This window comes from Erinaceus europaeus, chromosome 2, assembly GCF_950295315.1.
Source record: "Erinaceus europaeus chromosome 2, mEriEur2.1, whole genome shotgun sequence".
Lineage (NCBI taxonomy): Eukaryota > Metazoa > Chordata > Mammalia > Eulipotyphla > Erinaceidae > Erinaceus > Erinaceus europaeus.
The window spans coordinates 56,349,940-56,361,632 of record NC_080163.1 but is presented as its reverse complement, the minus strand read 5'-3'; the positions used below and the strand labels follow the sequence as shown (position 1 = coordinate 56,361,632).

Here is an 11,693-nt window from a genome sequence, read left to right as displayed (position 1 = left end):
TCTTTTTATATCTTTCCCTCTGTATCTCTCTTTTATGAAGATTAAAAAAAAAAAAAAGTTAATAATCAATCTCAGGTTTGGGAGAAACCTGAGCCTTGGATAAGTTGGGTCAGGCAGGAGTGTATAGGGACTGCAGCCACTGTTTGGAACTGTTTCCATTCACAAGCTCCCCCTCTGGTCCACAACAGGCAGATGAACCTCAAGACAGAGAAGCTCTGTTCCAGTCTCTTGGAAACAGAGTTGGCAGTCAGCTGAGGTAAAGAACAAACACCTCATCACAGACCCCTGCAAGCGTCAACCCGGCTTTGACCTAGCACGTTAGGATTGGGCCCTCCTCAATCGCTATCGAACAGGCCATGGCCGGTGCGCCGCTATGTTCCATCGCTGGGGAGCCAGAGACGACCCGAACTGCCCCTGCGGCTCCAGACAGACTATGACCCACATAGTCAACGACTGCCACCTCTCCAGATTCAAAGGAGGTCTCGAAACTTTACATCAGGCTCAACCTGACGCTGTTGACTGGCTACGGAAGAAGGGCAAACGCTAGAAGAAGAAACAGAGAAGCAGAACCACCCTAAGATGTTGAGCCTGTGACCTCAGTATTTACAGAACAGCAGCCTAACCTAAAACCAGAAGTAAATTTGGTCTCCTCTTCTTTCTGGTGCTCCCTAATTTGTCACTGGGATCTTCAGCAAGAGACCTGTGAGCCCGGGATGGGAAAATACATAGCAGCAGCACATCTGACTTGCATGCCTGAGGCCCCAGATGTCTCGGGTTCAATTCCCAATACCAACTTGTGCTAGAACTGAGCAGTGATCTCCCTCTCCCTCTCCCTCTCCCTCTCCCTCTCCCTCTCCCTCTCCCTCTCTCTCTCTCCCTCCCTCCCTCAAGTAAATCTCTTTTTAAAAGGACAGGAGAAGGAGAGGTGAAATAGTTCAGTTGGACACTGTGCTGCTTTGCCCTGTGTGAAACCTGGTTCAAGCCCAGCCTTCCATTGCACTGAAGGAAATTTTGAAGTTTTGTTCTTGGTCTCTCTCTGCCTTTCTGTCTAAATCATCATCATGGCAATTTTTAAGATTTATTTAGGAGTTGAGTGGTATCTCATGGGTAGAATGCACATGTTACCAGCTGCAATGACCTGGATTTGAAGCTGTTCTTCACTGTCCTCACAACAGTAAAGAAGCTTCAATGTTGTTCACTTTCTGCCTGTCACCAAAAAATAAAAAATAAAAAAAAACCTTCAGCAAAATAACACAGAGAGCTTCATGGAGGTAGGGGAATAGGCCAGAAAGTATAGCCCTGAATTTAATAAAAGTTTGAAGACAATGGCAGTAATAATAGCACAAAAGGAAGAGGGGCTCCCCAGAGAGGCAAAGAAGGGAAATGAATGTCTGAGGAAGCAGTGGGTCAGGCAGAGGCAGCTGGAGGCACTAACAGGAAATAGCAGGACAGGGAGCAAATACCTCCCAGAAGATACTTTGCTTCACCCCCTACACTCAGGCAGGAGGCCCAAGGAGGGGCATCCTGTGGCCCTCTGAAGCACACCAATAAAAAAGCCTTGGTTTCTGGCTTTATCTTTAAAACAAACAAATAAACAAAAACAATCAGACAGTGCCTGGGGAAGCTCAACTGGCAGAGTTGAGTGGCTGAAGTTCTCTGATCCCAGCACTTGATGTACTGGAGTGGTGCCCTGGCTTTTCTCTTTCTGCCTCCTCTGAAACTATTCCTCCTCCACCTCTCTCTCTCTCTCTCTCTCATATGTAATAAATAAAATATAAATCTTATTGATCTGGGAGATAGTGCAGTGTATAAAGGGTTTACCTTCAAGCATGAAGCCCCGAATTTGATCACTAGCATCATGTATATCAGAGTGATGTTCTGGTTCTTTCTCTGTCCTTTTCCATCTCCCTCCTCCTCCTCCTCCTCCTCTCTCTCTCTCTCTCACAAATAAGTAAATGAATCTTAAAAAAAAAAAAAAAACTTAAAATTTTCTATTTTCTGAAAAACCAGACCATGGCCACAGTGATGGTCTACTGGGTAGGGTGTGTGCCTTGTCATGATTCAGTCCAGGTTTAAGCCTCGGCGCTACATGTGAGGTATCATTGCATCAAGGGAGGCTCTGGAGATAGGGTGTCTCTCCCTCTGTGTTTCTCCATCTGATTAAGCTGTCACCCCAGGAGCAGTGAAACAACCCATGTGCTTCACAAAAATGATTGTGCAAAATGACTCGCATGCCTGAGGTTCTGAAGTCCCAGATTCAATTCCAGCACCATCAAAAAGCCAGAGCTCAGTAGTGCTCTGGTAAAAAAAAAAAAAAAAAAAGTTAAAAGTCAAATCTAATGGTATTTTGATCAGGGATGTGACACAGGGAGTAAAGTGTAAAGTGTTGGACGTTCAAGTATGAGGTCCTGAATTTGATCCTCAACATCCCATATGCCAGAGTGATGCTCTGGTTCTCTCTCCTTTCTCATTATTTACTTATTTATTAATTTTTAAAAAAATATTTATTTATTCCCTTTTGTTGCCCTAGTTGTTTTACTGTTGTAGTTATTATTGTTGTCGTCGCTGTTGGATAGGCCAGAGAGAAATGGAGAGAGGAGGGGAAGACAGAGAGGGGGAGAGAAAGATAGACACCTACAGACCTGCTTCACCGCTTGTGAAGTGACGCCCCTGTAGGTGGGGAGCCGGGGGGGGGCTCGAACCCGGATTCTTATGACAGTCGTTGCGCTTTGCGCCATGTGCGCTTAACCCGCTGCGCTACAGCCTGACCCCCTATTTATTAATTTTATCAGACTGGCAGCTTTCTGTTGTAACCATATGGATCAGAGCTTCTTAGGAAACTGCAGATTCTATTACACTGGGTGTGTACATGGGTCGGACACAGTCCCCACCACTCCCAAATGTATTTCACAGGGCGGTTCTGTTCAGCCCCCATTTGCCCTCAGGACCAGGCCTCAGGCTTCAAGCAACACCACCAACTCACCTCACCGTCTACCTCCCAGTTGGTAGAGCTCTGCTGCCACCTGGTGGTCATGCTTATAGGAACGCACAGCACAGCAGAGATGCTCTGGGTTTGGCCCAATGGCATTCAGGTCCTTAGGGAGCTGAGTGTGGAGAGAAGTGCAGATGGCAGCCCTCATCAAGGCTTTCCACAAACAGAACCCTAAGAAATGTCCTTGCACTTGCCTATGGCTAAGTGGACCTTGAATTCAGGTGTTAAAAGGTCAAGCGTTGGACATTTTTTTTCCCCTTCTTTTTTTCTTGTCCCTTTTTCTTTTCCCTTTCTGGTAGAGAGTGAAAGTGAGAAAGACTATAGCACTGAAGCTTCCTTCAGCGTGGTGGGGGCTGGGTTCAAACCTGGGTTGTGCACATGGCAAAGCAACACACGGTCCATGTGAACTATTTCTCTCTCCCCCCCCCCTTTTAATTCTTCCTTTTCTTTTGCCACGAGGGCTACTGCTGGGGCTCTGTGCCTGCACTGATTCCACTGCTCCTAGAAGCCTTTTTTTTTTCTTTTACATAGTGACCAACAGAGAGATAGAAAGTGAGAATGACAGAGAGAAGGAGGGACACTGCAGCATTGCTCTACCGCTCATAAAGCTTCACCAGCTGCAACAGTTCTCATATGGGGGCCAAAAGCTCAAACTTGGGTCCTTGCACACAGTAACATGTGTTATACTGGGAGTCAGGTGGTAGCGCAGTGGGTTAAGCGCACGTGGCAAATATTCATTCATAATATTCATTCCCCCTTAGTGCCAGGTAAATTACTTCTGCTGTGCCAACAGATGGGAAATACATAAACAACTCCAGCAATAACTATAAACTGCCCCCCACCAAAAAAAAAAAGACATTCAAGAGAGGCAGCAAGATATTTATATGGGTGGAAAGAGGGAGGAGGCTGGAGAGCAAACCAAAGTAGCTCCTCCATGAAAAGGCAGAAGAGAAGGGGAGTCAGGTGGTAGCGCAGCGGGTTAAGCACACGTGGTGCAAAGTGCAAGGACTGGCCTAAGGATCCCGGTTTGAGGCCCCGGCTCCCCACCTGCAGGAGAGTCGCTTCACAAGTGGTGAAGCAGGTCTGCAGGTGTCTTTCTCTCCCCCTCTCTGTCTTCCCCTCTTCTCTCCATTTCTCCCTTTCCTATCCAACAACAACAATAACTACAACAATAAAACAACAAGGGCAACAAAAGGGAATAAATAATAAAAAAAAAACTCTTTAAAAAAATGTGTTCTACTGGCTGTACACCACACACTGCCCTCCAGGCCTCTTTCCCTTTAGCTTTCCCCAGTCCTGCTTAGCTCCTAAGGCCCAACGCCCGTTCCTCATCCTTTAGAAAGCCTCCCTGATGGCCAGTCCTTCCACATCCCAGGGTGAGCCACAGTTTGGACCCTAAAATACACTCCTTTGTTTCATGTCCACTGTAAACCCACAGCCCTCTACCATGCAGACTTTTCACTTCACCCACCACCCCCTGCAACATCTCACTTCCTGCCAGTCAGTGTTTGTGTGTGTCCTCCCTGCTGCCTTCACCTGCCCAGACTTACTTATCCCTCGGTTTGGATGCCACTTCTTCCAGGAAGTCTTCAGGATCTGGCAACTCTGACTCAGTTTCTGATCTCTCCACAGGACTCTGATGGTACCTGTTACCCCCCCCCCCATCCTGATGCTTATTGAATATAAACCACTCTTGCCTGGTCTGGCCACTATCACCTCTCACCCCTCTAGACTGTGGATTTGAGAGGACAGGGTCCCATTTGATTTCTTGCTAAGGATAATTTCTGGCAGCACCAAATTGTGCAGCAGACACTCATTAGATGAAAGCCATATTATTTATTTATGTATTTATTTATTTTCCCAGAGCACTGCTAAGCTTTGGCTTATGGTGGTACTGGGGAATGAACCTGGGTTCTGGGAGCTTCAGGCATGAAAAGTCTTTTGCTGAACCACAAAGATGTCTTTCCCATCAAGGATCCAGTGAATGAATACCACATATCTGACTGGTCAATGACTGGAATCACACAAAAACCCAGAGTCATTTTCTTCCTCTGTGAAGTCCTTTATTCCCATAGCTCCCGCCTAAGCTAGCATTCACCATAACAACCCCAATACACGCAAACAATCCTCTGACATTATCATCTTGTCCTCACATCCCATACTGGGTTGGAGCCCAAAGGGTTAAAGAGGTCTTGCTCCAATGGATGGTACAAGGGGCCATCCATTGTGACTGAGCCTTCAACTCCCAGGAGTCTTCTTCTGTTCTCAGGCAAATACCTTCACAAGTTTAATGCCTGACAGCCCAGCGGTAGGATAAATAAGATACAGTGCAGTGGTTCCAGGCATGTGGTGGGGAAAGGCACGTTATAGAGTCCTCTGGAGGAAATACAGACCATTCTCCAGCTTTTTCAATCTGCACTTTCTCACACTCCCATGACTTTTAATATCATTGCATCGTCTGCGAGAAATCCACAAGCCGTGTGCTGCTGACTACGATTTTATTTTCCTTGCGTGAGGGGGATTCCATTCCCAGTGCATTTCAGTTTGCTCCCTTATGCCTACAGGAACAGCCGGTCTCGCTCAGGTCCCTTCTAATGGCACTTAACAAATCTACATTCTGGGGCCTGATGGGAACAGGCTGTCCTGCTTCAAACCCCCTCTGAGCCACCTGCTGCAAACATCCAAAGCCAGGACAAAGCTCAGAGGGGGCACAGCCTGGATCACAGTTTGTGGCCACTTTAGATTCTAGGGTCACCTTGTCAGCACTGCATGTCTGGACCAGAGGTCCCCAGCACTCACCACGACAGAGGCACCTGGAGAAACCACACCCCAGACCAACTGCCTCAGGATTTCTGGGTGGGGTCCAGGTCTCAGGCATGACTAGAAGCTGCCTGGGAGGCAGTGGGGGGATCCAGAGCTAGGGTTCCAGTCTGTGGTGCAAGGGTCTCCTAGCTTATTATCATCATTATTACTCCCTTGGGTTTCCTAGTTGTATCAGAAACCTGAGTAGTAAAGAGAAAAAATAAAACTGAGTCGAGCATCTTGGAAAGTGAAGTGAGGGGTGGGGGGACAGGACTGGGTTATGGGCGCTGAGTTTCTCCTGCATTGTGCCAGCTTCAGGTTTTCACCAGCCCAGAGGAGTAAAGCTCTCCCACCCCCCTCATCATATAGATACATAGAAGGAGTGTGCACAGCATCGAAGTTTCCTTTAGTGCAGTGGAGGATGGACTCAAACTTGAATCACCCACATGGCAAAGCAGCGCACTATCCGACTGAGCTATTTTGATCGCCTTCACACATAGTTATTGAATATTTCTTCAGAGTCCTCCAAATGCCAGAGCTAATAGCTTCACGCACTGCAGTGACAATAATGCAGAGTTACTGTTGCAAAGAAATCTGAGCTACCATTCATTTCTACACATGATCAGAACCTGGGTTGCTTCCAGAGTCTGTAATCTGTACTAAAGGTCACACTGTGAGTCTTGCAATTTCTCTCCAGCCCAAAGTGACAGCTAAGAGTTGAAGAGCTGGTGAGTCCGTCTTGGACAGGCACTGCTTTCTTTGAGGGGCTTTGGAATGGGACACAAGAGATTGGTTAAAAGTGGAGTGGCAGACCAGGAGGTGGTGCTGTGGATAAAGAACTGGACTCAAGCATGGGGTCCTGGGGCCTGTGGGCTAGCTCACTGGGATAATGCTCTGCTTTGCCATGTATAAGACCCAGGTTCAAGCCCAGCCCCTACTGAATTGAAGGAAGCTTCTGTGTTGTGTTATCTCTTCCTTTCTCTCTGTATGTCTTTCCTTCTGTCTCTATCTAAAACAAACAAACAGACATCAAGCATGAGGTCTTGAATTCAATCCATGCCACTTGGTTATCTCTCCTTCACTTCATTAATAACACATAAATAAAAAATAAATCTTTAAAACTTAAGAAAGAAAAAGTTCACTGATTTTGGAGGAAAAAAAAAAAAAAGGAATGGTAAAGCATCCTGGGTTTATGGTAAAAGACATCACATGGCCTGGCCCTGGAGAGCAGTGACAATAGCCAGCCAACGTTTGGGGCTGAGCTGAGATCACCCCCAGCAGCAATTCACAGGTGTGTCACACTGGGGCGTTTATATTAAGCTTCCCACTGGGTGGCTTCACATCATTCTCTCTTCCCAGCTGGGAAACCCAAGATGGTGAAGTGTTACAGCCCACTGGCCTCATGCTCCTTGCTGCCAGGAGACCAGGGAGGCCTCCCTATGCCACTGGGGTTCCCCTTACAGTCCTCCTCCCAGAAGCAGGAAGCCCAACCATTGCTTAGCCTCTCCTCACCCACTGGGACTTTAGCCCCCAGCTTGTGTGGTGAAGGCATGCCCTTTTGTCCCTTGGGGCAGAGAACACAGGGGCAGCAGCCACTGATACCCCCAGCCAACAGTACACCCCAGAAAGCCCCTCTGCCCGGGAGTGTGCCCACACACATTCTAGAGCTGTGGCTTGGTCACACCCACTCCCAGGCTAAGCTATGTCTCCTAGGAAGCTCTCCCCACTCAGCTCCCAGCTGGTAGAAAGGAAAGGTGACTATGGGTCATGGTGTCCTCTGACTGCACTGGGGAAGCTACCTGCTAGGCTGGGTGCTACTGGGCTTCTTGGGCACCCCCTGCTGGCTAACCTCTGGCATGCAGATACCACTGCTGGCCTGGATGGAGTATGGAGAAAACCCGCCAAGCCCCATCTTCTGTGGCTCTGCCTTGGAGGCTGCCATGCCCCTGGGCTGCTCACACACAGTGGGTAGCTCCAGCTGAAGCCTCACTACCAACCACTCTGGGCATGCTGCCAGGTCCACCCACCTCCCTGGCTGCCCCCTGGGTGCCCTTTACCCCACCCTGACTCCACCTCCCCCTGCACCCCCACCTTCTCTATGCATCTTCCTCCTCCCAGTGCCACAGCCTCTAAGCCTCCCCATCCTTTAGCAATGGGAGCGCCCAGGAGTGGAAGCCTAAGAGGGCAGGTTCCAGCCCCAGGGGGCTGGGCTGGGGGGTCTGGCCAGAAAGCTGGATGGCACGTATCCCCGCTGTCCGTTCACATCCACGAGGCTCCACTCCGGGTTCCCCTTCTTGTCATGGGCCTCCAGGATGGTCACCGCCTGGCCTGCCTGTACACCCACTTCATGGCTGCTTCTGGCCACAAAGGGGTACACTGCCACCACCTGGAACACACAGGGTGACATGGAAATGGTCAGGGTGTGTGGCCTGGGCGGCGGCATAGTGAATGAAACATTAAACTCTCGGGTGTGAGGTCCCAAGTTGAATCCCTGGCACCACATGTACCTGAGGGACTTTCTGGTTCTCTCTCATAAATAAATAAACAAATAAATAAATAAACTTTTAAAAACTTAAGGGAAAAAAGGGCCAGGTGGTCACTGCTTATCCTGTTCTTTCTAGTCCCACTGCAGGGCCATCCTCACCTCCCTGGTAGTCCTTTCTGCGAAGACCGGTAACTTCAGCTAACCTGTCTACCAAAACTACTAGCTGACAAGCTTTGTTCTAGCAGTTAGTTCCATTATGACTCTACATTTTTGTCTGCCCTATTTTTCAAATAAAAGACTCTTGTATGGGAAATGGCTCACCGGGTAGAATGCACATTTTATCATATCTGAGGGACCAGGTTCAAACCCCCTGGCCACCATATAGGAGCACCTGTAAAGAGAAGCTTCTCAAGCAGTGGAGCGGTGCTGTGATGTCTCGCTGTTGTTCTGCTTCTGTTCCTCTCTCCCTCTCTCTCTTTCTCTCTCTCTCCCTCTCATTCTCTATCTAGAAAGAAAAAAGTACACTGAAAGTAGTGGGATCACACAGGCACAGAGTCCCAGCAATGGAAAAAAAGAAGGAGGAGGAGGAGGAGGAGAAGAACAGGAAGAAGAAAGCAAACAGAAATTCAGAGATGTCAAGGAACTTATGCAAAACCACACAGCAGTCTTCAGAACTGATGCTCTCACAGCCAGGGAGCTAGCTCACCACATGCGTGAGGTTCTTTGCCATGGGCAGAGACCATGAGGTGGGGGCCAGCCTCGTTGGGAGGTCTGGCCCTGTAGTGGGGTCTTCATTGATGGGTGGGGGTGTCCAGAAGAGGTTTACCTGGGGAACTACTTCTGGCCCAAAAGCCTTTGGGGGGTGGTGGCAGGAGTCACAGCAGTACCCCACTGGGTCCACACACATGCCTTGGGTTCTTCTGGCTGCACTGGCCTGAGGCACCACACAGCTCTTCTCTGAAAGCTTGTCTGAGCATTCCTGGGTGCTGCCTGGCCTGGCTCCTCCGTGTTACTTCCTCTTAAACTGACAGCTGCTGTGAGTGTGACCCTACCCACTGAGCATCATAGCCTACTCAGCCCAGCATTTCTAAGTCACTGTCACCTGACTGGGCCTTTCCCCAGCTTCTGGCCCAGGATTCTGTCCCTGCCAAGCCCTTAACTTTCTTCTCCACCCCACTCCACCTGACCCTCTCCTCCTCCTCCTCCTCCTCCTCCTCCTTCCTCTTTTACATTTATTTAGAGCTTAGAGGGAGAGAACCGGTGCATCATTCTGGCACATACAACACCAGGGATTGAACTCAGGATCTCATTTATTATGACATATATATGTGTGTGTGTGTGTGTGTATTCTTATTGCTGGCACTGAACCCCAACAATAACCCTGGTGGATATATATATATATATATATATATATATATATATATATACACACACACACACACATATATATATTGCCACCAGGGTTATTGTTGGGGTTCAGTGCCAGCACTAAGAATTCGCCAGCCCCAGGGGCCATTTTCCCTTTATTTTTATTTTTTATTTTTTTCCTTTTATTTTTATTTTTATTAGATAGGACAGAAAGAAACTGAGAGGGGTGGGGGAGAAAGAGAGGGAGAGAGAGAGTGAGAGACATCTACATACCTGCTTCACCACTCATGAAGCTTCCTCCCTGCCCCCGAAGGTGGGGAGTGGGGGTTTGAACCTAGGTCCTTATACATAGTAATATGTACACTCAACTGGAGTTGCCACCACCTGATCCTTTCAGGATCTCCTGCTTGAGGGTCCAATGTCTTATCTATCTACTGTAGCACCTCCCTGACTACCTGACACTTCTTTTGTTGTTGTTGTTGTTGTAGTTACTATTGATGTCATGGTTGTTAGGACAGAGAAATGGAGAGAGGAGGGGAAGACAGAGAGGGGAAGAGAAAGATGGATACCTGCAGACCTGCTTCATCGCCTGTGAAGCGAGCCCCGCTCAGGTGGGGAGCCGGAGGCTCAAACGGGGATCCTTATACCGGTCCTTGTGCTTTGTGCCACTTGTGCTTAACCCACTGCGCTACCGCCTGACTTCCTACCTGACACTTCTTTTGGAGACACAATTCACATACCATCACATTCACCCTGTCAAAGTTCACAATTCAGTTTTTTTTTAAGTGAGAGACAACACAGCATGTCTTCACCATACACAGAGCTCCCCTGATACTATTCATGGTACTCCCATGTAGTGCTGGAGTTTGCCGAGTATGAACTCTACCCACTGAGCTTGTAGTCCTAGTAATTCTTTAAAGATTTGTTAGGGAGAGAGAGAACCAGAGTATCACTTAGGTACATGCAATGCCAGGGACTGAACTCAGGACTTCATGCTTGCTGGTCCAACGTTTTATCTACTGTTCCACTTGCCAGATCACACTTGATAATTTTTAGAAGTTTCTTAATTGGGAGGATTAATGATTTATAGTCAATACAGTTATTGATACATGGGTAAATTTTCAATTATCTGTAAAACAATCTCACCCCAGCCTAGGTCCTTTTACAGCATCATGCACCAGGACCTGCAAGGCCCCCATCCCCACCAGAGCCTTTTGCTTTGGTGCAATACACCAAACTCAGGGCAAGTTTTACTTTGTGATTCCCATTTCTATTCTTGTTTCTTAAGTTCTGCCCAGGAGTGAGATCATCCTGTATTCATCCTTCTCTTTCTGGCTAATCTCATTTAATATGTTCAGTAGACCGTGCCAAACATTATCACTATCTAATTCCAGAACTTCTTCAGTGCCTCCAAATAAATGCCCACACCAATGAACAGTCACTTCCCGTACTCTCCCCAGCACCTGTCAACCACTGATTTGCTGTCTGTCTGGTTGCATTTGCTTATTCTAGACATTTCAAATAAAAAGAATCGTGTGGCCTTTTGTGTCTGTATATGTGTGGGGGCATGTGTGGGCATGTATGTCACACTTTTATGTATAAACACTCTTCAGTCACATGGAGAGTCACACACTGCAGTTATCTATTAAACCCCTTGACGAAGAACATTGGGTTGTTAATTGTCTGCGTAGTGTTGCTAGGCACACACATATGTGTGTTTTCCACCCTCACCAAGGAGGCCACAGCCCTGCAGGCCTGAGCCTGCCCAGCACCTCACCCTCTCCTGCTCTTCCCCCAAATGCTGATCTCATTCGGTCCCTCACACATCATCCTGTCTCTGGGTGTTGGCATTCGCCATGCCTGCTTTCTGGAGGAAGGGGGTTCCTTCCCCTGCACTACACTCCCCCTACACATTCCTTTTACCTCGTTAATACTACTCATCCTTCACAGCTGAGAAAAAGCATCATTTCTCCAGGAATTCCTTTCCTGAGCCTACCCCACACCCAGAGCCCAGGCACACAGACATCACTGCTTTAGCTTTACTGT

General features: G+C 48.0%; 1 protein-coding gene across 4 annotated transcripts in view; it reads right to left on the bottom strand.

The window, feature by feature from the left end:
* Positions 1 to 5,033: 5,033 nt before the first annotated feature.
* ARHGEF37 (Rho guanine nucleotide exchange factor 37) overlaps positions 5,034 to 11,693 on the bottom strand; it is an 82,216-nt gene continuing 75,556 nt past the window's right edge. For all 4 annotated transcript variants that reach the window (XM_060180894.1, XM_007516391.3, XM_060180891.1 and 1 more), the window contains one exon: positions 5,034 to 8,180. In XM_060180894.1, coding sequence (XP_060036877.1) covers positions 7,971 to 8,180 — 210 coding nt within the window. In that variant the 3' untranslated portion in view covers positions 5,034 to 7,970. The remainder of the gene's footprint in view (positions 8,181 to 11,693) is intronic.